The sequence below is a fragment of the Octopus bimaculoides genome, chromosome 16 (assembly GCF_001194135.2).
Source record: "Octopus bimaculoides isolate UCB-OBI-ISO-001 chromosome 16, ASM119413v2, whole genome shotgun sequence".
Taxonomy (NCBI): Eukaryota; Metazoa; Mollusca; class Cephalopoda; order Octopoda; family Octopodidae; genus Octopus; species Octopus bimaculoides.
Genome location: NC_068996.1, coordinates 34,874,258 through 34,897,716, shown reverse-complemented (window position 1 = coordinate 34,897,716; position 23,459 = coordinate 34,874,258). Strand labels below are relative to the sequence as shown.

Sequence of the window (23,459 nt, the reverse complement as noted above, 5' to 3'; positions counted from 1 at the left end):
GTTGGGATACTTGCAAATAAATATGCCAGATGAGTTCTTTGACACCACCGCTTTACATGAAGGGAAAGCAATTAGTGATTACATCAAAAAAAAGGAAACTAATGCAGTATCAACCATTGACGAAATGGGCTTACACTCAGCCACTGGCCCTGATGGATTCCCAGCAATCTTCCCAAAAAAAAAAAATGCAAATGGACTTTAGCAACATCAATGCAAATCCTCTTCCAAAGTTTTCTTGTAAGTGGTATACTTTCCAGAAAGTTAAAGGAAGGCATAATATGCCCTATCCATTAAGAAGAAAGCAGAGCAGATGCTACAAATGATAGGCCTGTCTCTCTAACCTCACATGTCAGCAAAGTCCATAAAACGCATTGTGAGGAGGAAGCTAATCGTGTTCTTCGAAGACAATGACTTGCTCCCTAACACTTGGCAAGGCTTTTGCTCAGGAAGAAGCTACCTTACAAAGCTCCTGCAATATTATGACTGCATGATGCTGAAACACTTATGAATTACTCAAATGTGGATGTGATATATCTCAATTTTGCAAAGACCGTTGATAGGGTTGATTTTGGAATATGCCACAAACAGTAAGAACTCAGTATAGTTGGAAAACTGGGTGAGTGCTTATATGACTTCTTAAAAGATAGAAGCCATGATGTAGCAGCCAATGGAGCCAACTACTAGAAAAGATTAATAGTTATTGAAGTGTTTTGGGGAGCTGTCTTAGGGCAACTGTTGTTTCTAGTGGTTCTCTCAGTCATGCCATTGGTTACATAGACAGCTACTCTAACTAGCTATACCAACAATACAAAAGTAGCACAAGCAGTCAAGAACCTTCTCAAAACTAATCTTCTGCAGAAAGAACTAGATTCCTTATATAAAAGGGCTGAAGAAAACAACATACGATTTAATGCAGGAAAATTCAAAGCCCTTAACTAACAGCCAACTTGTGCTAATATGCAACACCATAGATACTTTGGACCAAAAGGGAAGGCAATCCAAGAATTAAACACAGTGCATGATGTGGGGCTTGATATAAGCAAAAATTTGTTTCATATATATATATATATGTATATCCCCAAGAAAGTGGCATTGTGCTGGTGAATGACCAGATGAATTCTAAGAACTTTGGGGACAAAGGGCAACTATGCTGGTCCTATGGAGGATATTGTCCTCAACTGTCTGGACTACTGCTCTCAATTATGGTCAGCCCACTCTGTCAATTTAATAGCAGAACTTCAATGGTGCAACACCAAGAGGAATGAATCAACAAAGCAACCAAGCAATTGGGAGTGACTGAAAGAATTACTATTCTACTCACTGAAGGGAGAGATAAGCAGTGATGATACATATGAGGAAGATCAAAGAGGGACTGACACTAAACTTTTGCATTGAGACTTATATCAGTCCCTGAACAGGATGCCACTGTACTATTCCAAAGGTCCTACTCCTTTCATCTGGAGTAAGGATCAGGTATTGCAATAGCTTGTTATCCAAAGGCCAACAGCTATTTATTATCTTGCCCCCCAAAATGAGAGATCTGCACAGAGTGGGGGTAGATGTTTTCAAGAATCAACTCGGCTTTCTGCTGTCCAAGATCCTAGATGATCCTACATCACAGCAAGAAACTTAAAAGAGGGCAGTGATACTAAACTCTGGATTCACCGTAAGTCAACCACATTAAGAAAAGCCATTGAAAAGGTGATAACACTGGCATTGCCCCAGCATGGCCAAAGCCTTTAGATGATGATCATAAAAGAATTGCACACACACACACACACACACACGAATTTATATATATATTTTAAAGTTTACCTCAATAGATTCCTATAAAATTCAGAGCCAGCACTGAATTCTATAGAAAATCTGTAGAGGAAAATTTTAAAACAAGAACATCGCACTGTTAATACATCATCATCATTGTCATCATCATCTTCATCATCAACATCATTTGATGTCTGTTTTCCATGCCGCATGGGTTGGGCATTTGACATGAGCTAGCAAGTCAGAGGAGTGTGCCGCGTTCTAGTGTCAGCTTTGACATGATTTCTACAACTGGGTGACCTTCCTAATGTCAACCATTGCGTGTTGGGTGTTTTTTATATAGTCTCAACACAGGTGACATCACCAAATGTGTATGCAGGCATGACTATGAAGTTCACTTCCTACCCACATGGTTTTGGATTCAGTCCAACTGCATAGCATTTGAACAAACATCTTCTGCTATAATCCTAGGATGACCAAAGCCTTGTAAATGGATTTAGAAGACAGAAGCCAAAAGAAGTCTGTTATGTGTTTCTGTGCACAAAATTTAAGAACTTCACTACTTATATCAGCACATTCTTTTATTGTTTCAGTCATTCGACTGCAGCCATGCAGGAGCACTGCCTTTAGTCGAGAAAATCGACCCCAGGACTTATTTTTTGTAAGCCTAGTACTTATTCTATTGGCCTCTTTTGCTGAACCACTAAGTTACAGGGACGTAAACACACCAGCATCGGTTGTCAAGCGATGTTGGGGGGACAAACACATATATATGATGGGCTTCTTTCAGTTTCCATCTACCAGATCCACTCACAAGGCTTTGGTCAGCCCGAGGCTATAGTAGAAGACACTTGCCCAAGGTGCCACGCAGTGGGACTGAATCCAGAACCATGTGGTTGGTAAGCAAGCTACTTACCACACAGCCACTCCTGTGCCTATTATTAAATAAAAGAATGATTATGATATGATAAAAATCTATTGACCTGATGTTTTCTGTAATTGATCTGTAGAACATTTAGCACGAACTGAAGATGCCAACTTTTGGGCAGTTCTATTGTGTTGTAATTAACGTAACTGAGTTGTAATTAATATTTGCCAAAAGATGGGAATAACGGGGTCAATCAAAATACACAAAATAACCAAAATGAATCACCTTCTCTCACTCTTTCAAAAAAAAAAAAAATTATACATTAAGGACAATATATTACATATTTTTTTTACAAATGTTTGGCATTGTGCCAATGTTACAACAATAACAACAACAACAAGTAACAAAAGAAAGTGCTTTCCCACACCCCATTGCTGCATATTCAGGTCAATGAGCCCAAATTTTTTTCTCAATAATGTCAAGGAAATATATATTATATGTATAAAACACCAAGAAGTGAAATTCTCCCTCTCAATACATAAATAAACTCACTCTCAATGTGAATGATGTTTAATCACTAAAATAAATTAAAATAAATGTAACGCTATAATATGGGATCTGAAGTGCCCGATTTGGAACATGTAATGGTGTCTGAGGCACTCACTTTCAACCCCAAAGATATAATGGGTGCAGCTTCTGACATAGGGGTATCAATATCACTAACAATAAATGTGCAAAAAGTCTTAAGATTTGAAGTCACAGAAAAACTATAACTTAAAACAAAACTGGTGAAAGATATAAGTGGAGCAAACTAGACAATAAAACGGAACTTAAATGCCACTGGTTAATGGTCATAGTGGAACAGGAACCAGAACCCACTGGTTTTGGCAAGAGTTCAGTATGATCAACAATTCCAAGAATAAACTGGTGGGTTAGGTCCACAAGTTAAGGAAAAGTAATTGGTTTTCTGGTGTGGAAGTTGATTACCATGTAGCAGGAACCATAGCTAGCAAAATATTTGACAGTCAGTAGAAATGAAAGCAAAAAAATCCTGAATGATTTTTGAACAGGAGTGAACATCTAGTGAACAATGATGGTGATGACGACAGTGACAGTGGTGTTGATGATAAAGATAGCATTGATGATAATGGTGATGGTGATGTTGATAGAAGATTTATTATTGGCAAAGAAATGAGAAATGAAATGGAAGAAATGATGTCAAGGATTATGGAAAAAAACTTAAGGAAAATTTTGAACTTTTCAATGTTTGCTATGTTTAAAAAAGAATGTTGGGGAGTGAAACTGCTATGGTCAAAATAGCATTGAAGTACATTGCTGTATTCAATATATCAGATATTCAAAGACTGATATGGGCAGTTGGCATACAGATTTGAAGAGAGGCTAGAAATGAAATGTGGCGAAGAAAAGATGATGAAACTGGCTGAACTGAGAAAAGAAGGTTGAATGGTGATACCAACAGACTTGTGTAGAATAAATGTTTGGTTTCAAAGGCAATTGAAGAATAAGACAGGAGATAAAAGGAGACTAGACAGGCTGTTTGGATTAAAAACTATAGGATTCAAGATGAAAATAAAGGTGCGTATTAATGTTAATGCAAAGAAGATTAAGAGCTGTATTGCTAGGGAAAGAGGATTAAGAGCTGTATTGCAGGGAAACTGTTGCCAAAGAAAAGTAATTTGAAGAAAACTGCCTGTTGGTCTCAAAGCAAATATAAGTGTGCATAAAATTATTTGGAGAAAATTGGGGCGTATCCCTGCTAAACCTTGAAGTTACCAGGTTCCAGACTGATATTTGGGAAGTTCTGGACAAGTACAGAAGTGGAGCTGCATGGATTAAAGAAGTTGAGATGAAATTGGAAAAAGCAATTCCAAAACAACAAAAGATGTTTTGGAAGGCACCTGGATCTGATTCAAGTGTTCTGGTAGAAGAGCTCTCACTTACATGTAAAAATAGCACTGAGTTTTAATGATTACTATCTAAAAGTATCCACATGAATGGCTGAGGACAGAACAACTCTCAATATGAAAGATGAGATCAAAAGAACAGTGGTAGAGAACTACCATGCAGGTTTAAGTTTAAGTCTACAGTGGATACTCTGAGCAAGAATATTTACAGAGAAACACTTGTTACTAAATGATCTGCTACTTGTGGAGCAAAAGAGGGTGCTGGAAAGGGCTGTATGTGATAAAAGATCACTTTGAATTTAATACATGTTGCATAGTTGCAAGGGATGTACTGGCCTAAGTATATGGGCCATTTTTAAAGAAGCCTACCCATGGTTTTTCAAGAGTTTGTTAATGTTTGTCACTGCTGAAAATGTTATCAATATCACAGCATCTAGCATGCCACATTGGAAGACGAACCTATAGGTTGCGAAGGAAAGTCTGGGAACCATTAAACTGCATTTTCCAAAGAAATTCCTTTTCTTCTTTACTTTTTGCCTTATTATTAATACCATCATCAATAATATTACATAAAACTGGAAAATGAACTTGGAAAGGAAGATCCAGAAATTAACATTTTATTTATGAATGACATAAACCTGTTTTCTAAGTTAGAAGTCTAAATTGGTCATCATCATCAGTTAACATCCGTTTTCCATGCTGGCATGGGCTGGACAGTTTGACAGGATCCAACAAATTGGAGGACTGCATTGGGTTCATGTTAGTTTTGGCATGGTTTCTATGGCTGGATGCCCTTCCTAATACCAGCCACTTTACATAGTGTACTAGGTGTTTTTTCAAGCTGCTAGTGAGGTTGCCAAATAACTTCCAATGTAGGAAAAGAAAATATAAAAGCTCCTTTAGCTGAGTGGGAACATATTTGAGAGAGGGGTAGGCAGCTTTATACCAGGTGCCGAAAGGTTAAATTATGATAAAGGACAAGCACAGGTATCTTTCTATAGAGAAGATACATTGTTACTGTGTATTAATTAAAGGTGGGTGGGAGGAACTGGAAAAAAGATAAAGATGGTAGTATGCGATACCAGAGAGAGACTTAGTAACATGGTGTGTGCTATATGTGCCAGGATTTTAGAGTGGAGTTTGGCATCTCAAAATGTGTAGTAGTTAATCAGAAAAGCAGGTAAGAATGTGACATGCAATGATATTCAGCTACCATCTCAGAAGAGAGAATTAGTGGTTTTGAATGCAACTGTTTTAAATATTTGGGTATCTCAAAATTAGATCAAATTCTAGACAGAATAATGAAGACAATTATGAGAGATACATATTTAACAAGAATGAAAATTTTATCGCAAAACACAATAGATTCCAGAAATTTAATCACAGCATCAGCAGCTGGGCCATGGCAGTGATGTGCTATAGCACCACTACTCTTAATTGGACTAAGGAAGAGATTGAAGACATCGATAGAAATACTGGCAAGTTGATGATAGAGTACAAAGCACTGCACCCACTGGTGTCTTTCAATGACTTGCTCATGCAACAAGGAATAATCAACACTAAAAAATGTGTTGAAAATTAACATAGATCATTAGACCAGTATTTTGCAAGTAACAGTGAACTACTTACAGAATATTGCAGAATGCAGCAACATAGTTAAAACTAAAAAATGACTGAGAACAAGAATATCTATAAGGAGAGACAGTGTCATGGCAGAAAACCGAAGTAAATACAAAAGAATGCTCCAGCATAGCCAGTTTGAAAATAATATACAACACCCAAAAAACTAAACAGTAATAAGATTGGTTGAGAAAGGGAGATTGAAACAGGAAACTGAGAGTCTAACCTAGAACTAAATGTTGATACAAACTCTGTAAGACATATATATTTATGAATATATTTGTAGTGTAATATATGGATTCATAAAATCGTGTGGCTATCACAGAAAGCTCCTCTGGCAAAATGATTAAATAGAGCACCACTGACTGACATTATTGTGATAGAGAAAGAGATATAGAAGTGCTACATGTAACCATCCTGGACAATAACGACATATCTAGGAAAGCAGATGAGAAAATTGCTAAGTTTTCAGAACTCCAGTAATTTCATAAATGTGAAATATACCAACTGAAGTTGTACTAATATTATTTAGAGCTCTTGGCTCTATTCCCAACATATTTATAACACACAACTAAGAATCAAATATGATACCTAACACTGTAACCTTACAAAACTTGGCACTAACTGAAACTGCCAACAGCCTGTGAAAGGTACTCTCTGTGTGCCTAAGGTCATATGACTTGATGCTGAGTACTGAATATGTACTTCACCTTGGAACCATGCAAAAAGATTGAATGAACATACACAAATAGCTTAAGTGTGCAAAACTGGAAATAGAGACAGAAGTCTGACAATCATTGCACAAGATCAGAATCTTGTACAGATCCTATCAACATCACACCATCAAGGATGAAACAAATCTACAGCGCAAGATCTGTGGAAAATATGAAGAAACCATTAACCACATAGTTTCTGCATCCCTGGGACTATCAATGACCAAAGACATCTCCAGGCTTAAGGCAGTGATTTACTGATGCTGGAAAGTATGAGGTATAAAACCAAGTCCACTGAGAAGTGGTATGAACATTAGCCAAACATAGTCACTGACAACAAGGATGCCACTATCTTTTGGATTTCCCCATCCGCCACACTGAGAGAGAAATAAAAACCCACAAGCCTGACATTCTTATTAAGGATAGGAGATATATAGCAATAATTTCAAGAAAAAAGAAAAAAAAAACTTCCAAGAAACCTAGAGAAGTTGACCAAGTACAAAGACTTGGAGATCAAAATTAACAAGATGTGGAATGTTTTGTAGTAGTAGTAGTAGTAGTAGTAGTAGCAGCAGCAGTATGTGAGGACGCACTGTAACAGTGTGTTGCTGTATCCACCATTTATTGGTGATTCTCTACTTCTGGCAGAAGATACCTTCACACCACTCAGGTGACAATGTTCCAGTCCATGGGTCCATTTGGGTAGCCATTGGTGGTGAGAGTTTTACAACGTCAGAGTGCAAATCCTACCTCAATCTCTTTTAGTCACCTTTTATTATACACAGAGGAAATGTTGGATGTATTCTTTGGCATGCCAGTCCCCACACAGCACTTGAGCAAAATGAAATGAAACGCTTTGCTCAACAACATAATATGCCATCCAATCTGGTGATCATGAATGCAACACCTTAACCGCTAGGCTATGCACCTGGAATATGAAGGCTGAAATAATACCAGTGGTCATAGAAGTATTAGGGTTCATGAAGGATGGAATGGAAAAGTTTAGCCACTATATCCCAGGCAACATCAATAGCTATGCAGTTTAGATGATTGCACTGTTTGAAATTTAATTCACCTAGTGACCTCTCCCCTCTTGGTGCTTCAGGACAATAGTTTGGACCTGACAGTACAGGATATAAAACAAGAAGTATAAAAGGAACAACAACAATAACACTAACAACAATCTTTTCCTATAAGAAAATTGACAGACAAGAAGACATTACAGAGACAGTTTAGAAGAGTGTGTGTGTGTGTGTGTGTGTGTGTGTGTGTGTGTTTGTGTGTGTGTGTTTGTGTGTGTAGGAGTTTACAGAGAAATCAGATGAGGATTGCTACCCAGGCCCAATCAAGGAGACCCACAAGACAAGTCAAGGATAGCCCAGACTTCCAGATTGAATGATCTTCACACAAAACTTGTTGATATCCAGATCTATCTTAGAAGTGATGATAATAGTTCAACAGCTCTACACGTCAGTAATACCTAGACATTTGAAGGTACATGCAAAACAGTCAGCAAGCATTTCAGACAGGTGGTTAAGAATAGATGAAGCTATCACCAAAAAGTCAAGCAGGTGATAAATGTATACAATGCTACCTTTATATATTCAAATACAATATATATTTCAAACAAGTTCATTTGATGGCACTTCTGTGCTTGTAGAGTTTATCTTGAACTGGCAATGCCTTTCAGAAGGACAGCCAGACCAAAGATTTCTGAAAGTTATCGTTTGTCTTTGGGTTTAAAGTGCTCAGAAACAGACCAGGCATTTAATTTTTGCCAATACACAAATTTTTGTAAGGAATCTTTGGCATCCTATGATGCCACTAGACTTCTATGGAATGCTAATGAGGAAGTTACACTGGTCATTCTATCAGACTAGTATAGGACTGTGAGTGACAGGCAATATTCCAGATGTTAAGCAGTCAGTTTTAGTCTCTGCTTAATGTAGAACTTTATTTCCATCTAAGAGGTGACTTGCAGAAAAAAATATTCACCAACCAGAAATCTCTGAAGATACCATGATCTCAGTACATGCCAATACATCATCAGTCAAGGCAGAATATTTGCTCCAGTCTGGTCAAAGTATTCTGTTCTTATCCACTGAAAGTCTGAACAACATCAAATCCTAAGAAACAACCGATCTATTGGTCAGTGCTCTACTATGGTACTATGGTATGGAATTGCCATTCTAGGTGCTCAGATGTAAAGTCAACTAATCTTCCCAGGTTAATTTGTGCTCCTGTTACTGCTTTATATTCCTTTGGAATGGTTTTGACCACCTTAGCTCCTGTGGAGTCAATTATATTACGGTGACATAATCAGCAAATGCCAACCTGGCTCTTACATATCACAGTTCAAACAAGATGCGTCTTAATACCCCCAGTTTCCATAACAGTGGTTCAAGAGACAGTACATACAGAATGAATGACAAATGATGTCTTCGATAGAACATAACATTTGATAGGTTTCCATTTAGTCTGACCACCAAAAAGATTCTGCTGTATGCTGAAGTGACCCAGTCAAAATGACACTAAGGACAGCTGCCAAATAGTAATGGTCAACTTAACTGAAACTTTCTAGATTTGTTACCCACCCTCACTATGAAGTGTTATGTGAAGTGAAGGCTGTCATGGATAACTCAAGATTATGCAAAATTGCATTTTCCTGACCATAGTACTGACAAAAAGTGCCAACCCCTTTGCTAGAACCATAGAGAAAATCTTTAACTCTGCTGAATGCAATAATAGACTAGATATTACCAATGATGTCCCACTTGCTTATGCTTTTTCTCAGCAGTACTACCAGTGCTCAGCTCTCAGAATCGATAATTTTCCCATCATGTTGTGAGTGGTGGTAAATGTCTGCTAAGACATTAGCAAACAAGTCTGACATATATATATAAAGTTTTTAGATCAGATCATTGAAGACAGAATTTTTACACAGCTATTTATTACCAATTATATTTCAGTAACTTTCGATATCTTTTAAATTCCCCTTTTTTTTCTGAGAACAATGACCATATCTGTTTCATCATTCACCTTGAACAGATGAGCAAAGTCATTCACATCTGCCTGAAATCAAGTAACAAGTCTCTGATCTGGTCCACCAAAGACTGAAGTGTTGCTTTATTACCACACTAAGCCTCTGTAACACAGGTCTATTAAATAGCTTCCATACTCTTATATTTAAGAATATAAATTTTAGCTCAGACAACACAACCTCCATGTTTGACATTGAAGAAATGACTGAAGTGGGGAGCCTTCTCTCTGCTACACATTAGTAATGATGTCTTTCTTAATCCTCTCTTCTAATTTACTCATGAATTTCTCCTATAAATTATTTTTCTCTATTGCTACTTCTTTGCTTAGATACTATAAATTCTCTTCTAATCCCATCTTCAAGGAACTCCACTACAAATTGTTAATGATCACCCCTGTCGACTACAACCTAACTAATTCACTAAATCAGTTACTGTGAACTTTGTGTCCCAACAAAAATTTGTTCAGCTTCCAGTAATCAACTCTGTTTATGCAATTAATCTAGCTCAATCAAGCAGCTTTATAAGTTAGTGGGCTGTGCAGCCAATCAGGTGAAACTTTGAACATCCTTCACTATCTGTTGACATTACAAAAACTTAATTTAAATATATTTTGGATAACTCAATGCAGTTCTTTCTGTCCACAGTGGTACATTTATGAGATCCATTAACAGTAGCACAACTAGAACTGTTTGAACAGATGTGCTAAGGTTTTAGATTCCTCTCTCCTATTAGCTTATCCTACAATACAGTCTCAGCATGCATCTAAAATGCCATTCCAGTCTTCCACCAGTATTATGATTGAGAAATAATAAAACTTTTTTCAAATCTATTTTGGCACACAGCCAGCATTTTGAGGAGAAGAGGCAAGCTAATTACACTGACCCAATACTCAACTGGTACTTATTTTATCAACCCCAAAAGGATGTAAAGTTAAGTTGACCTTGGCAGAATTTAAACCCAGAATGTAAAGGTGGAAAAAATGCTGGTGAGCATTTTGCTGGTGTGCTAACGATTCTGCCAGCTCACCACCTTTAATAATAATATTAATAATAACAATAATTTCTTATATTAGATCATTCATTCATTCATTAACAATAATACCAACAATGTCAAATTAAGGGTATTTTATACTGGTACATGGTTACAAAATTTGAAGAGGTATAATTGATCAAATCAACCCCAGCAAATAGCTATTTATTGACTATGGATAGATGGATGAAAGGCAAAGGTTGATCTTGATAGGATTTGAACAGAAAATTCTAAAGGATGAAACTAAATACTGGTAGTAAATTAGTCCAATATTATTATTATTTTATTACTTATTATTATTGTTATTATTATTATTATTATTATTATTAATAATGATGATAATAATAATAATAATAATAATAATAATAATAATAATAATGAAAATGGCAATAACAATAGGAACAATGACAAAACAACAACAACAACAACAACAACATAATAATAATAATAATAATAATAATAATAATAATAATAATAATAATAATAATAATAATAATGCTCAAGCAGAAAAAAGGAGCAAAAGTAACACAAATAAGAGAACAAGAAAACAATTCTAAAGTTTTCTAAAACTCCATGACAAATAAATGAGAAATATATAGCGAAAGAATGGCTAAAAAAGAAATTCTGTGATGTGTCATCAAAGAATGTAGACAGAAACGAAAATGGAAACTTAAAAAGAAAAAAAAAGAAAAAAAAGAAACAGGACAAAGAATAGAAAGAATCAGAAGAAAACAAAATACACAACAAAGAAATAAAGAAGAAATGAGCTGAAATGATCAAATGGAATAAAATTGCCATGACAACAATGCAAAACAAAAAGACAAGCTGATGAGTAATTAATCCATTAGATATGTTATTACATCTGAAGTGTAAATCCTTACTAAGTCGGAATTGACCTGTACAGTTTCCAAGTCAGTTGTCGGAATAGAAGAGGGACCCATCATCATAACCATTCCTGGAACAGCCAAACCTTGCTGACGACTTAAATCTGTTTGCTGTATTTGATGACTCTGAGAGGTGGCAAGTGGAACTGTTGCTAATGGTTGTTGTTGTTGTTGTTGCTGTTGTGACTGTTGTTGTTGTTGTGATTGTGCTTGTTGTTGTTGTTGTTGTTGCTGTTGTTGTGATTGTGCTTGTTGTTGCTGTGCTTGTTGTTGCTGTGATTGTGGTTGTTGGACCTGTTTTGCAGGGAGTTGTTGCTCTCCTTGAGCCTGTTTTGTTTGTTGTGCTTGCTGTTGTTGTGCTTGTTGTTGTTGTTGCTGCTGTGCTTGTTGTTGTTGTGCTTGCTGTTGCTGTTGTGAAAGCTGTGCTTGTGATGTCTGGTATTGTGTATTAGGTGAAGGTTGAGTTTGTACCACTTGTTGTTGCTGTTGTTGTTGCTGCTGCTGTTGCTGTGCTTGTACCACTTGCACCTGTTGTGGTTGTTGTTGCTGCTGCTGTTGTTGAACTGCTTGAACTTGCTGCAGTGGCTGTTGTTGTGTCTGTACCTGTTGCTGCTGCTGTTGCTGTTGTTGGACTGATAACTGCTGTTGTTGCTGCTGCTGCTGTTGCTGTTGCTGCTGTTGAGGAGGCTGTGTATGCACTTGTTGATGGGACAGCACACTTGGCACAGCCAATTCATCAAGAGTAGAATGAGGTTTCTCTGTTGTGTCTGCTCCATCACTCGATATTCTTAATTGTCCAGCTGAAGTTTTAAGGAGTTTGTAGAAATAATGAGAATTAGACATAAGCAGGTATATAGACAGACAGACAAATAGGCAGATAATAAAAAAAAAAAAACAAAAGTCAGGTGTGCCATTAGATATCTAGACACTAGCTCAGGTAAATTTCTGAGATACTAATTTACTTTCTCTCTCTCTTTCAGGTGTGTTTCTGAAGAACAATGAGTTGATTGTATTCAAGCAATAGTTCTTCTTATATTCCCACAGTGCATAAAAATATCCTTTTGATACTAACTCACGTGAGGCAACAACCACTGGTTCTATGTTAATTAATAAACCTCTCATTTTAGAATTTTATATTTAAATTGAAAACTTCTGTTATAATTTTATGTTAATTTATGTTTAAAATAATAAATTAATAACATTAAAGTCGATTATTTTGCTAAATTCCTCTAAATTCTTCATTATTTTGAAAATTTATTGAAACATCATGGTAATTTAAGAGAAATATGCTAATGAAACAGTTAATTTCAGACTGTAGCATATTTATAAAACCTTACTACATTTACCATTTAGTCATGACTATGTGATAACTGCATTGGAGCAATATGTTCTATGAACACACCAGAAATAGAATCCCTTGAATGCCTAGATGGCTCACTAGTAGTTGACAGCTTTTGGCTGCTTGGAAAGTATAATAGCCAGAGTAAGAATGGATTGGAGAAAGTTCCAGGAGCAACAACTGCTGGTAGTAAAAGTCTTTTCCAATAGAATGAAGGGCAGACTGCATGATGCATGTGTTAGAACTGCAATGTTACATGGTTGTGAGACATGGTCACTGAATGCAAAGAACATTAGAAAGACTGGAAAGAAATGAAGTGGACATGAATGTGCAAAGTAAGTGCGCATAAACAACAAATGTGCTGAGAGAAAAACTGAGCAAAAGAGAGATCAGATGTCATGTGCAAGAAAGAAGAACGTGCTTGTATAGACATGTGATGCAAATGAATGAGGAAAGCTGTATAAAGAAGTGCTGATTGTTTAATGTGGTTGGAGCTTGTGGAAAAGGGAAACCCAAGAAGACATGGAATGAAGCGATGAAGGCTGATCTTAGAACCCTGAATTTCACGTAAGAGATGACAAAGGTATGGGATGCCTGGCAATACATGACCCTTGAGAAATCCACTCATTGAGGAAAAACTGACTTTTGGAAGCACTGAGGGTATACATATTACATACAGGCACCTTATCCAATCTCCTCCTCATGTTGCCTCTCCCATCTCTCCCTCCTGATACCAAATTTTCTCATCTATAAATATTGTCCTGTATATTCATATACTACAGTGATCTCCTCCTTCCCCACATTGGACCACTGAATTCTATCCCCACACCCTATGTCTAACTCTCTCCTTTCCCTTTTCCTGTAGCCTACCAAAACATGTCATCTCACTCTTGTTCTCCCCATATCAATTGTATCATCATTTCTTTCCTGCTATTGTTCTCTTCTTACATTCCTCTATTTCACCAATTCATGCACCACTGGCCAATCTTTACAAATGTTGCCTATCTCCCCTCCTCCATGTCTACATTCTCTCTCACAATACACTCTTGTAAACCCCCATCCACTCTTAGTTTCTCTATCTGCACTTCTATTCACCTTGTACCTTGAGGTGCCACCTAGACACCTCACCACTTTTTATCTTTTGGCAACCACTAGATTCATTTCTCATCTTATCTATTATAATAAATGTGAAAATGTGTGTCTGTATGAAGCCTTTTAAAAAGTTTATAGAAATCTACATTTTCCACTTTTTCGTAAAATTTTTTACATCAATGGAATATTCTCGATGTGAACTTTCCAGTGCAGTAATTAGATTTTTAAAATTCCGTTTACTTTGTGTGATTTAAGGGAGATTTGGCTGTTGTTTCTAGCAACTTTTATATTTCTTCCCTTCTACCTGTACCGGTGTTCATCCATCATGCGTTCAACATATAAGATAGAGAGTAAGAGTGAAAGAGGGGGAGAGAGAGAGAGAAAGTGATACATACAAAGTCTTCTTTCTTCTTCCTCTTTCCCATTTAATAGTTTTCTTGTATCCCTCTACCTCTAACATATTTTTCATAACATAGAAACGTAAAATCACACACAACCACACATACGTGATCTGTGACAACAACATACACATAAACACATCAACATTATAGATATAAGATTTAGTTTTTGTGTTTCTTATATAAACACGCGCACGCATTGCTATTTTATAACTGTCTTCCGTTCTCCCTTCCTCTCTTTCTCTCTCTTCATTGCTCCCGTTCTCTATTCCTTTCTCCCCCTCTCTCGCTCTCTCAAACGCATACACGTGCAAGTACACAATCATTCACTAAAATATAACTCATGTTCATCAATGTTTTGTAAATATACCACAATTTTCACTAGGGCATTAGGGTTAGGGCTTTAGGGTTACAGTTAGGGTTAGGGTTACGGTTACGATTAGTGTCACAGTTACGGTTTTAGGGTCAGGGTTAGGGTTAGTGTTAGGGTTTTAGGGATACGGTTGGGTAATCGTGCGGGTATTAATCTGAAAAATTACAGAAATAACTTTTGTTGTTCTGTTTAATATATACATAGATTATGCCTCCAAACAAGAGAGTTTGCTGGGGAAAGACAGCAACCGGTTTAAAATGACAGCCACAGACTGCAGCAATTCACCACATTCCAGTAGCTACTTTGAACATAATGCAAAATGGTGCATCAACACCTTCTGCCCAATCTGATAGAATTCTGGCAATACTGTTTAGCAACAGATCGCCAGCAATTGCTTCATCACAAATTGCCATCCTAGCTCCTGCTAAAAGGGATTACCCTGCTATGTATAATCAGGGCAGCGCAAAAAGTTGTTTTGCACAAGCATTTCTATAGCCAATTACACGGATGAAATTTACGTATGCTTAATAATTTTACGCAAAACAGCCTTCAGACTTTCCCTATTAATTTCATCGTTTTTTGAATTATGAACATATTTACATCATAAGGGTTTTTTTGTTGTAAGGCTTTCTTTTTTAGTTGATTTTCAGCTTATCGTAGATGGCGTAATAAGTCACATCCGGACAAGGTCGGGTTATACTGCTAGTCCTTTCCTAAATGTAAATAGCTGTATAACTCCCCTACAACAAGAACCCACTCTGCCCCACTTCCATCTCTCATACTTTAACTCTCATATTTTGGCATAAAGCCCATCCCCTTGGGTTTCATAAGCTTGCATGGTGACCTTACTAGTGCCTGTGGCATGAGAAAAGCACTCAGTATACATTATAAAGTGGTTGGCATTAGGAAGGACATATAGCAATGGAAATCATGCTAAAACTAACACTGGAGATTAATGCAGTCCTCCAGCTTGCTGGATCCCATCAAAATGTTCAACTTATGCCAGCTAGAACATGGACATTAGATGATAATGACGATGATAAAACAATAAAAAGTTAGTACTATTTTATTAAACTTCTTCAATCATTGTTTTAACATACACTTTTGCTGCCTGCGGTGGGTCATATGGAATCAGTTGCAGCAATTTCTTTTAGGGTCAGATGTCCTTCCTGTCACCATCCCGTGTGTTTGTTTCAAGCAAGGCAATATTCCTTCAAGGCCAGATATATTTCCATAGAAGACTGGAAACAAACTACATTGCTTGTATGATGATGATGATGCTCATATACAACAACCATCATGTAATGTCGAGACAAGGAAGCACAGACACACTCAGACAGACACACATATATGATGAACTTCCCTGCAGTTTCCATCTGCCAAATTCATTCATACAGCTTTGGTTGGTCTGGTGCTATATTAAATACTTGTCCAGCTTTGGTTGGTCTGGTGCTATATTAACAAACTTCTTAACTATACAGCCAGCCGTGCCTTTGCTAATATTCTTGATTATTTTGAAAATTAATGAAAAAACACAAGCAGTGTAATTGTTCTAGATAAATGACCATGAAAGATGCTGAGCACATTTTAAAACAGCCAACCATCATTTTCATAATCATGCTTTCATGTACTGAAGAAACATAGAATTTAGTGTGTTTATAAAAGATCATATGTCAAAGGAAGAAGAATCTGATATAATTTGGAACTGACTCCCAACCATCCCACACATATCTGCTTAAGAACTTAGCCAACTTATGAACTACATGGTATAATTGTTAATGATGCCACCACTAATTTTTCTGCAGACTTTCTTTTTTGTTTTTTACACGAAGAAAGAGAAATTACTGGCAGCCACTACACCATTTTATGTAATTATAATTTTTTTTTTTTTTTTATTACCAGAAACACATTAACAGTATAGTTTTAAATTATTTTCCAAACACCTTATATCTATAGAAATAGATATGTAAGGAGTACTCTAAACTCTTGATATCTATAGATCTAGAAATAGTCCATAGACTAAAATATATAGACTATCCATAGACTAAAATATGTATGGAGTACTCCTTATATCTATAGCTATAAATATGTAAGAAGTAATCCCAAATCCTTATATCTCTAGACCTAGACTGTAAGAAGTACTCTAAATTCCTAATATCTATAGACATAAATATATAAGGTGCACTCTAAACATATCTATTGAAAATTGTACTTGGAGTAACCTATGTAAGTACAGAAATACTCCTGTTTTAAAGGCTGATGTTTCTTGAAGAGTATCTTGTTTGAATAGAACCCAGTTTATGGAGGTCTTACTAATACTTAGCTATCACCTTAAAGCCAACCAATGTGAAAGTGAGGTTTTTACTTGCACCTCAATGATTCTAAGGTACTTATATTGTCTTGAAAGCCTTATTGCATCCCTATTATAGATCAATGACATTTATGAAAGTTCCAGAAAACTCCAAGATTACACTTGATTTTTGATGAAATGTGAGACGAAATGAGGGTGGGGGGAGAACATTGACAGAGCAGAGCCCCTCATAGACAAGCATTCAAGATTATATATGATGATTATGCAATAAGATGTTTATGTAACACTACCACATCTTCAGGTAACATTCCATTAGAGGCTTATTAGGTAATATGCATAACTGGAATAATGGTAAATACTTTCCCCGCAAAAAAATGGAAGGCAAAGTTGACATTGGCAGAATCTGCATTCAGAACTTTAGACAAACAAAATGCCACTCAGCATGTTTGCTATGCTAATGATTCTGTTAGCTTGCTGTCTTAATAATAATAATAAATAATAATAATTAATTCATTTATTTGCCACAGGGACTTACATAAAATTACATTAAGAGACATACAACATAAAAGACAAAAACAGGACGATACAATGAGTTTTACTTGTAAACACTATGTATAACAATTAAAAATTAAACAATTTAAAACTCCCAATAGGGGAGGCACATTAAGGACCTCATGAAAAAACCCACAAAAGTCACAGGTGCCCAAACAACAAGGCAAGAGCCCTTCTCCTTTTGTTTACAGGTGCACGCTCAGAACTGATCCTTTCACACTGGCCATTCTACCAACATCCACCCGTCTTTCAACAAACTTGCTACAAGGCAACCCTTCCCTTCCACCCTCAACTTCCTTTTCAAGCGAAACTCGAAAAAGTTGATGAGGGCTTGGCCAAAGAGGAAAGTGCCTGTCTTTATCCTTTTCAAATGAGTCCACCATACTACCTCTTTTGCTACAGTCACTAGACAAATAAAAATTGCCCTCTCCTCTCGGCCAAAAGAGGGCGGTGGGGCAATCTTCACAATGGGTTCAGCTAATAGCCGGATTTGTCATACATGTGACAGTAGGTGTTCGACATAAACCCACAGGTCAACAATGCTTAGGCACTGGACTAGGGCATGCAGACGGTTTCATCATTCTGGGCACACCTCAGGCAGGCCTGGCTGACAGCACTTCCGTGTCTGTAAAGTTTATCTCAAACTGGCAATACCCCTCCAAATATTGTTGATTAATTTCTGACTAATTTCTTTCTTTTCGTTTATCTTATTAATTTTTTTAATTTTCCTATTTTGTTAAATTATCAAAATTTTTTATTATTCATTCCACTAAAATAGACTTAAAATTGAAATTTCTTTTAAATTATATTCTATGAGCATGTGTGTTTAGATATATCTGCACGTGTGTGTGTGTGGATGCATCCACATGTGTGTGTGCATTTGTGCAATCGTGTGGCTTCTTCTCATCTTATCTCATACTTAATCTGCAAAACAGCTACATACAACCGTCTGAATAGTTCATTTGGCACTATCTCTAGCTTGTTCTTTGCTAGTAACACCAATGACCAATGTTAATGCTGATAAACTTTCCGGATGTCAGCTTCATTCTACTGTTATCAATTTTCCTCCCCCAACCACTTTGAGTTTAATTGACTAAGTTGTAGCCCCACCCTGAAAGGGACTGAATATGATGAAACTGTCTAGCTCATATAATTAACAAATTGGTTTAACAAGTGGTATTAATGATTTCGATGGGTCAATGATTCTATACAAAGCCTACCATCCCTAACTGAATTAACTAGTATATTTAACTATCCTTCACTGGAAAGTTCTATATCTTACCATTATCCCAGCGGTGCACATAACCCAATAAATCTCTAATGGATTATTACCTGAAGAAGTGGCAATGTTACATAAACATCTTATTGCATAATCATATATAATCAAGCATTTTATTGCATGCCAAATTGTGTTAATAATAAATTTGCTAATAAAATGCATGTAGTAATATCCATATTATCCACTCATTGTGTGTGTGTGTGTGCGTGCGTGCGCGTGCACACACACATGCATGTGTATTCTAGCTTTGGTATTGTATACTAAATATAAACAAACATCACTGTCATACAAGAAGTATTGTTTGCTTTCAAATTTCCATTGAAAACATGGCGGGAAAATATTTTACTTCAGTTAGAATTGGCAACAGGAAAAGCATCTGGCAATAATCTGCCTCAAAAAATATATTCTGACACATGCAAGTATAGAGAAGACATTAGAACAATGATAACAGTAGGTTGGGGTGAGACAGAGGGGTGGGGTGGGGTGAGACAGAGGGGGTGGATTCTATCTAGTGCTCCAATGTCTACCAATTCTCCAATTTACCTGGTTACTGCACATATGCATCTCCCAACACACAGAGGAAGTGCATGCATAGAATGTGATGTGCGTGCTTATGTGTGTATATGAGTGTGTGTGTGTGTGTGTATAGAGAGAGAGACAGACAGACAGACAGAAGTAGTAAAAAAAGTTCAACAGAATAGCAACTAAATAAATCTTGAAATTACGTGATATTGAAGAACTTTGTACTCCAGAAGTTAGTGCCGTCCAGTCAACGCAGGTAGGTGACAATTTACGAACTGAAGAACTTGGGCAAGACTGTTCTGAGGGTGCTGATTCTATAGCAACTGGTCCTATTTGTTCTTCACTGAAACCAAGTTCTTTCCTCATCTGATGTCGAACATCAGCATAACTGAATTAAAAAGAAAGAAAAGAGATTATTGCTTTGCTGCATTCAATACACACATATACACTTGGAAAACTAGAAAACTAAAGGTCTCAATGATGTTTCAAAATTTCATTTGTTCTACATTTGTTTCTACAGTTTTACTTAGTGTAATCATCAACAATATAATTTATACATAATTAATTAATTTATCTAGATGTGATGAGTAGGTCATTTCATCAGGAATACAGAATACCTGCTATTGCACTGAATTATTAACATATTGGAATTTAACAACATTCTGTGGATCTATTTTTATAGTGCCTAAGCACTAATTCAATATATATAGTGTGCAAGAGGCATTTGAGGAATCCTAATTATCTCTTCAAATCAATTAAAAGGTTTCTATTTCTTTCAGCTTCCCCATGACACAAAGTGTTAGTACAAGAAATGAAAAGACATGCAGCTGCCATATATAAGTAGAACAGAGTGAATTAAAAATTGACAACTTTCTAAATGGTGCAAGATATTTTGTAGACAAATTTTATTCAAGTTATCTCTAAAGATTTCTATAGAAATTATAGCCAGCACAGATTTTGTTATGATGTTTTGTATCCAAGACATCTGATGTAAACAACACTGAGATTGAAGATAAAAAATGAGTAATGGGCATATATGCTATATTTTTGAAGTTTGTGGTTGCATAACAAAATACAGTGTCCTTACAGGTTATTAATATTTGTGTACCAGCTTCCAGGAATGATTTTAATCCCAACTAATTAGGGGGAGAATTAGTCTTGATGTTTGGTTTTGTGCCAGGGAGAAGCACCACTGATGCTATATTTCTGGTAAGGCAGCTGCAGGAGAAATACATAGCCAAAGATAAACCTCTGTACTTGGCTTTCATTGACTTGGAGAAAGCTTTTGACAGGGTCCCCCGATCCCTTATCTGGTGGTCAATGTGGAAACTAGGGATAGATAAGTGGCTGGTGAAAATTGTACAAGCCATGTACAAAGACACCACCAGTAAGGCAAGTATTAGCAATGAGTACAGTAAAGAATTCAGGGTACAAGTAGGGGGTTCACCAAGGATCAGTCCTAAGCCCCCTTTTGTTCATCATAGTCCTCCAAGCAATAACAGGAATTTAAAACAGGTTCCTCTATCCTGATGACCTTGTTATTACTGAATCACTACCAGAACTAGAGGAGAAGATCCAGGTATGGAAGCTAGGTCTAGATTTGAATGGATTTAGAGTTAACCTAGCAAAAACCAAAGTATTAGTAAGTAGGAAGGCAGACAAAACACAAGTACCCTCAGGTAGATGGCCGGTGTAGGTTGTAACTCTGTAAGATGTAACCAGTATAGGCTTTGAACACATAAAAGGTTAACAGGGAAAATTGTTTTTGTGTGTGGTAGATGCACAGGTACAATAACACCGAAAATGTACAAAAAATAGACTCCGTCAACATCCATTGCAATAAGCTAGAGGTAGTAGATAGCTTCTGTTACCTAGGTGATCAAGTTAGTAGCAGAGGTGGTTGCTCCAAGTGCATAGCTGTCAGAATATGAATAGGCTGCGCAAAGTTTAGAGAGCTCCTACCTCTACTGGCAACAAAAGGCCTCTCTCTCAGAGTGAAAGGCAGATTGTATGATGCCTGTCTGCAAACAACTATGCTACATGGCAGTGAAACATGGGCTGTAACAGCCAAGGGCATGAGTAGGCTTGAAAGAAATGAAATCTGTATGCTTTGCTGGCTGTGCAATGTCAGTGTACATGTTCAACAGAGTGTAAGTATCTTGAAAGAAAAGTTGGGCATAAGAGACATCAGATGTGGTGTGCAAGAGAGACAATTGCACAGGTATGGTCATGTAATGCATATGAACAAGGACAGCTGTATAAAGAAGTGCTGATCCCTAACTGTGGAGGTAACCTGTGGTAGAGGTAGACCCAGGAAGTCATGGGATGAGGTGGTGAAGCATGATCTCTGAACTTTGGGCTTCACAGAGGCAATGATTAGTGACTGAGACCTTTGGTGATATACTAAGCCAAGTGAAATCGCAGTTGTGGCTGATGCTGGTGTCACATAACCAGCACCCATGCAGGTGGCATGTAAAAAGCACCTTTTGAGCATTGAGCCTCACAGAGGCAATGACTGAAATCTTTGGCATTATGTTGTGCTTGAGAAGAAGACCCAACAAGCCAAGTAAAATCGCAGTCGTGGCAAGTACCAGTGTCACGCAAATGGCACACATGTCAGTGGCATGTAAAAGCACCTTTTGAGCATAGGGCCTCATGGAAGCAAAGATCAAGACCATATGACATTATGCCATGCTTTGAGTATTAGGCTTCACAAAGGCAATGACCAAGTCCATTTGGCATTATGCCATGCTTGAGAAGAAGACCTATCAAACCAAGTAAAACTGCAGTTGTGGCTGATACCGGTGTTACACAAATGGCACCCATGCCGGCAGCATGTAAAAGCACCTATTACACTCGCAGAGTGGTTGGCATTAGGAAGGGCATCCAGCTGTAAAAACCATGCCAAGACAGACTGGAGTCTGGTACAGCCTTCCAGCTTGCCAGTCCTGGTCAAACTGTCCAACCCATTCCAGCATGGACAATGGATGTTAAATGATGATGATGATGATGTTACACTGCTTTATTTAGTAGCTATTTAAGCAATGTGTTTGTAGATGATTAATGGGTTGGATGGGTGCTGATGAAGGAGTAAAACTCCTGAGATATGGTATATACTCCTGTTACCTATTTTTTATTTTTTATTTCATGGTTGTTGTTTACATTAGACATCTTTGAATTGAAATGTAATAACAAAACCAATGCTGTCTGTAATTTCTATAGAAAATCTGAAGAGATAATCTCCCAAGAAAAGTGATGTAATAGCATTGCTGACACTGTAGAACATGGTACTGACTTATAAAAACGTCTAATAGACTTTGTAGTATATTATGGCTGCATAATGAAATACGGTGTCCCTACATGTCATTAATATTAATAAACAAAGATCAGATAGAATTGGAAGACACTGGGAATATTTCAACTGTATCAAAGATGATTAAAAAAATATTCTAAATGTTCAGATACTATAAGGACACTGCAATTCATTCAATGGCCTCAAAAAATTATTGATAACGATCCCAGAAAATCAATGAAGATCATCACCAAAGAATTTCAGGTTTGAAGTGAACTATCAGAACTGTGGTGTATGAAGATATTTCATACAGGTCATACATAGAAGGTAATTCATGTCTGCAAAGACGCAGGAAAACTATTAGCAAGTGGTTAAAAACCTTCTCAAACATGGCATGCTTTGGTTCTTTGATGAGAAAAACTTCAATGAAGACCAAGGAAAATTATTTGGCTCATTC

General features: G+C 36.9%; 1 protein-coding gene across 5 annotated transcripts in view; it reads right to left on the bottom strand.

The window, feature by feature from the left end:
* The window catches only part of LOC106876780 (circadian locomoter output cycles protein kaput-like), a 139,472-nt gene that overhangs the window by 18,825 nt on the left and 97,188 nt on the right, over positions 1-23,459 (bottom strand). For 3 of the 5 annotated variants that reach the window (XM_052973694.1, XM_052973696.1, XM_052973697.1), the window contains 2 exons: positions 19,914-20,098; positions 11,821-12,644 (listed from right to left, as the gene is read on the bottom strand). In XM_052973694.1, the coding sequence (XP_052829654.1) occupies positions 11,821-12,644; positions 19,914-20,098 (1,009 nt within the window). The remainder of the gene's footprint in view (positions 1-11,820; positions 12,645-19,913; positions 20,099-23,459) is intronic. The other 2 variants (XM_052973695.1, XM_052973698.1) reach the window with 2 other exon arrangements.